Here is a 4034-nt window from a genome sequence, read left to right on the forward strand (position 1 = left end):
GTGCTGGGATTAAAGGTGTGCGCACCACTGCCCAGCTCAAATGACTTCTAAGATCTCTTCTTAATCTCTCTTTGTGAATATGTGTCTTGCTCAATGCCCCCAGAGATCCTTTTCTTTCCTTGTGACCTTGGCCATCACAGCATTCCATTTCCTGCCTCCGCTTCTGAGAGTTTTCTGGGAGCTGAGCCAGTAGTGGAGGCACAGTCAGACTTCCCCCCTCACTTGCATGCCCTGCTCAGTCTCAGCCCCAGCTTCCAGCTGGAGTCCGGGCCTAAGGCATGAGTTGCTGGGGCCTCAGTGTAGATAACCAGGGATAGGTGTTTGAGTCCCAGATGGGGATGGGATGATGGTCCTTGGAGATACGACTGTGCGTCTCCAGAACTGAAGTCTGGGTGAGATGTGTGTTTCTAAGCCCTGGCTGTGTCTCCAGAGCCAGGGTGTAAGTCCCCCGAGGTGAGTCCCTAAGGCTGAGGTATGGATCATCAGGGATTCTTTGTGGCTCTCCAGAGTCAGGAAAGAGGGTCTAGGGCTGGGCTATGTTCCCTTTCACCCATCTTCCTGCTTAGGGGCACTTCAACCAACAAGGAATGTGGTGGTCTGAATGAAAACACTCACAAGGGGTCATATGTCTACACTTGGTTGAACTATTTTGAAATGGGGGGGGGCGGTTAGGAGCTGTGGCCTTGTTGGCAGAGCTGTGTCATTGGGGGTAGACTTTGAGGTTTCAAAAGCCCAGGCCATTCCTAGTTAGCTCTCTCCACCTCCAGCTCGAGGAGGAAGATGTAAGTTCTCGGCTACTGCTCTAGCGCCATGCCTGCCTCCCTGCCGCCATGCTCCCCACCACATGATCAAACCCTCTGAAACCGTGAGTAAAGAATCTTTCCTCTGTAAGTTGCCTCGGTCATGCTGCTTGGTCATAGCAACCAAGTAACGAGGAGTCTGTGAAAAGGTACGCTAGGTATGTCTCAGCCCTCGTGGGATGGGGCTACCACGCCACTTACCATATTCTGCTGACAAAGCCAGTAAAACTGCTGGAACTTCTGGGACATGAGCAGCTGGGCGCTTCCCACAGCACTCCTGATCTTGCCTAGAACTGGGAGACACAGGACAGATCAGGACCTAGTCAGTAATGACAAGAGCAAGAACACGCTGTGTCCAGCAAGCCGGGACCAGCACTGCCATCCACACCTTTGTCCTGGGGTTAGAGCTTAGTGTGGCCCATGCGGGACACACCCATCAGTGGAAGTTTCTATTCCTTCCCAGCTCATGAGACTACACAGTTAACAGGGTGCCAGCTATGAGGGTGTTATCTCTGGGTACCGGGGATGGTTAAGCTCACTAAAGTGGTATGCACTACAGGATCTTATTTTTGGTCCTGAGTTTGTTTAGCGTGGATGCTCAGGTGAGCCCTTGTTGAGTAGCCATGGGATCCCGAAGACCCAGTGACTTGTACTGAGATGGTCACTCTCAGTTTTGACGAAAGCACACTGGCATCTGCCATCTCACTGAATTTAGTTAAATACTCCAATGAACTGAGGGTAGCAATCTCGTGGTAGTATCAGAGCTGTGTCTCACATACAGAGGGGCTACCCAGAGGGCAGCCACACAGGAAGGTCATGCTGTGCCTCAGAATCAGCCACACAGTAGGTCTGACTGGCCGATCAGACCCTTCGTGAGGTTAATGTTTCCTGACTAACCACGTCTCCAGCAGGACTCAGCTTTGGGCTACAAAGGATTCCTGATCCCCAATGGCTTTACATGGTTAGCCAAATACTAAATTTTAAAAATAGCAAAAAATGTGTTTTTGTCCATGTGAAGGATTTAACACATTGTGATGGCTTCTCGATGTAGACCAGGAAAATGGAAGGCTTTGTCTAAGAGAACATAAGGGAAAAGCTCCGGTTGGTGCCCTTGAACTTCTCATTGCCCCTTCTCCTCTTTCCTGTGAGTGCAGCACCATCCTGAGAACAGTTGTTTTGTGGATCCTGCTCACACAGGCCTCAAAACCATCCGGGAGTCAATGGGAACCTTTCTTCCTGCTGGACCCTTTTATCTCTGCCCAGTTTCCCGCACCGACTCCCGCTCATACACCACCCGTAGACCTCATGCAGTGTGGCTTTCTAGGCTCCCTCTCTGTGCCACTGCTTGGTTATCGAGCTTAGCTGCCACCTGTGAGCTTCTCCTTCCAGCTTCCTTGTGAGCACAGACATCCACCCCGTTCCAAGTCCTTGAAACAAATCATTGCAGGTTGGCTCCGTTCTCCTAGACTTCTCTGGAAGACAGCTGTGATTAACATCTGTCTGCTCTGTCTGGGGGAAGTAGCCAAGGGTGAGGAAGAGAGGTGTTCTGGAGTCCTGTCCCTCAGGAAAGCAGAGACAGAGGACCCATTGCTATGCCTTGGAGAGCTTTGTGTTTCAACTGATTGTGTGAACTCTTGAGGTTATCGAGGATAGTCAAAAGATCTTTGAGATCAGCAGAGGACCAGCAAGCAGGCCCTATGCTAGTCTATCAATTCTCTCTACCACCACATCCACGGGATGAAACTGAGGTTTGGAGACATGGTCTCAGTCCCTGTAGCTTTACTCCTTGAAGGCTAGCTCCCCAAAGACCAGCGATGGCGACAACCAGTCCCAGGGCCAACTATTTGAGAACTGAGGATGCGCTCAGTGGAGAAGTTCACTGCTAGCATTAAGTGAGGAATGGGTTAGAGCACCCAAGAATGCAAGGACAAAAAGAAACATTCTACATATACCAGATACTGGTATCAGAATATTTGAGCTGATAAGCCAGCTGCAGCTGCTTCTGTATTCTTTTCCTTAGCCAGACATGAAGACAGAGAGTGGGTGCTCAGACCAGAGCTAGAAGGCTCTGAAGACAATGCTGGAGAACTAGTGGGCTGATGAGAGGGAGAGTTAAGACTAGGAGACTCAGAGACCAATCGCAGGGCACTGGGCAGAGGGCATGCTTCATCTGTTCAAAGCCAGGGGTGTTCTTGAATATCATGTGCTCCTGAAAGTGATTAAACACTTCTTATTTGGGTGTGTTTTCTCTCCTCCTTCCCTCCCCCTCCCTCCCTCCTCCTCTCCCTCCCTCCCTCTCTTTCTCCCCTCTTCCTCCTCCTCCTTGTAGATTTTTATTCTCTAAAAATTGATCATGGAAAATCCCACATTTGTGGAAGATGAGAGAGACTAACCTAGCGAGCACCTCTGTCTGCATCTCCCCATCCCAGCCAACAATGAGCCACGCGGAGGCCATGCTTTAACCCACACGTCACTCTCACCATACCGCACACATCCTCTCTTCTGAGCACGCGCCACTCGCCTGCTATGGTCTAAGTCTCGATTGCTTCTAGTACGTTCAAAAAGATAAACCCCGGAACATTTAATCACTGAGTGGATGCAACCACACTGGACTCCTTTCCGCCTCAAGAGAATGGGAGGTCATAGGTCTTGCTCTGTGGATCCCCATCAGACTGTGATGGAGAGAAAGAAAGGGGAGAAAAGCTGGGATATGGAGACCCTTGGAGGTGGCTCAGGTCCAATATCCCTTTTTAGAAATGCTTGAGGAAGAAAGGTGATGAATTACAGATTGCTTTGGATTTGGGGATATTTGCTCATGCATAATGAGACCTTGAGGGCTGGGACCCAACTTTAACCACCAAATTCACTTAAACGTCACTATGCCTTCCTACATATCAGCTTTTGTGCGTTCATGCTTTGCCTGCGGCCTGTCCCATGAGGTCAGGTGTGGAATTTTCCACCCGTTGAATCATGCCACTGCTCAAGGTGTTTTGAATTTGGGATTTTCAGATTTGGGTTGAGGCCTATAGTGAAGGGAGAGGAAGATGCAGGGACAGGGAGGTGCCTGTGAGCAGGACTTTTGGACAGAATCTCATCGAGGGACAGAAAAGCACACAATCCCCCATACACACCAGATGCCCTACAGGAGCATGTCCCCATTCACACCCGATGCCCTACAGGAGCACGTCCCCATTCACACCTGATGCCCTACAAGAGCACGTCCCCATTCACACC

At 50.2% G+C, this 4034-nt stretch overlaps 1 protein-coding gene across 3 annotated transcripts in view; it reads right to left on the reverse strand.

The window, feature by feature from the left end:
- Dlgap2 (DLG associated protein 2) overlaps positions 1–4034 on the reverse strand; it is a 685199-nt gene that overhangs the window by 12261 nt on the left and 668904 nt on the right. For all 3 annotated transcript variants that reach the window (XR_003378611.1, XM_005366239.3, XM_013353440.2), the window contains one exon: positions 1002–1093. Coding sequence is in view for 2 of the 3 variants with exons in the window: in XM_005366239.3 (XP_005366296.2) it covers positions 1002–1093 (92 nt within the window). In the remaining variant the exon portion in view is untranslated. The remainder of the gene's footprint in view (positions 1–1001; positions 1094–4034) is intronic.

This window comes from Microtus ochrogaster, unplaced genomic scaffold (genome assembly GCF_000317375.1).
Source record: "Microtus ochrogaster isolate Prairie Vole_2 unplaced genomic scaffold, MicOch1.0 UNK7, whole genome shotgun sequence".
NCBI lineage: Eukaryota > Metazoa > Chordata > Mammalia > Rodentia > Cricetidae > Microtus > Microtus ochrogaster.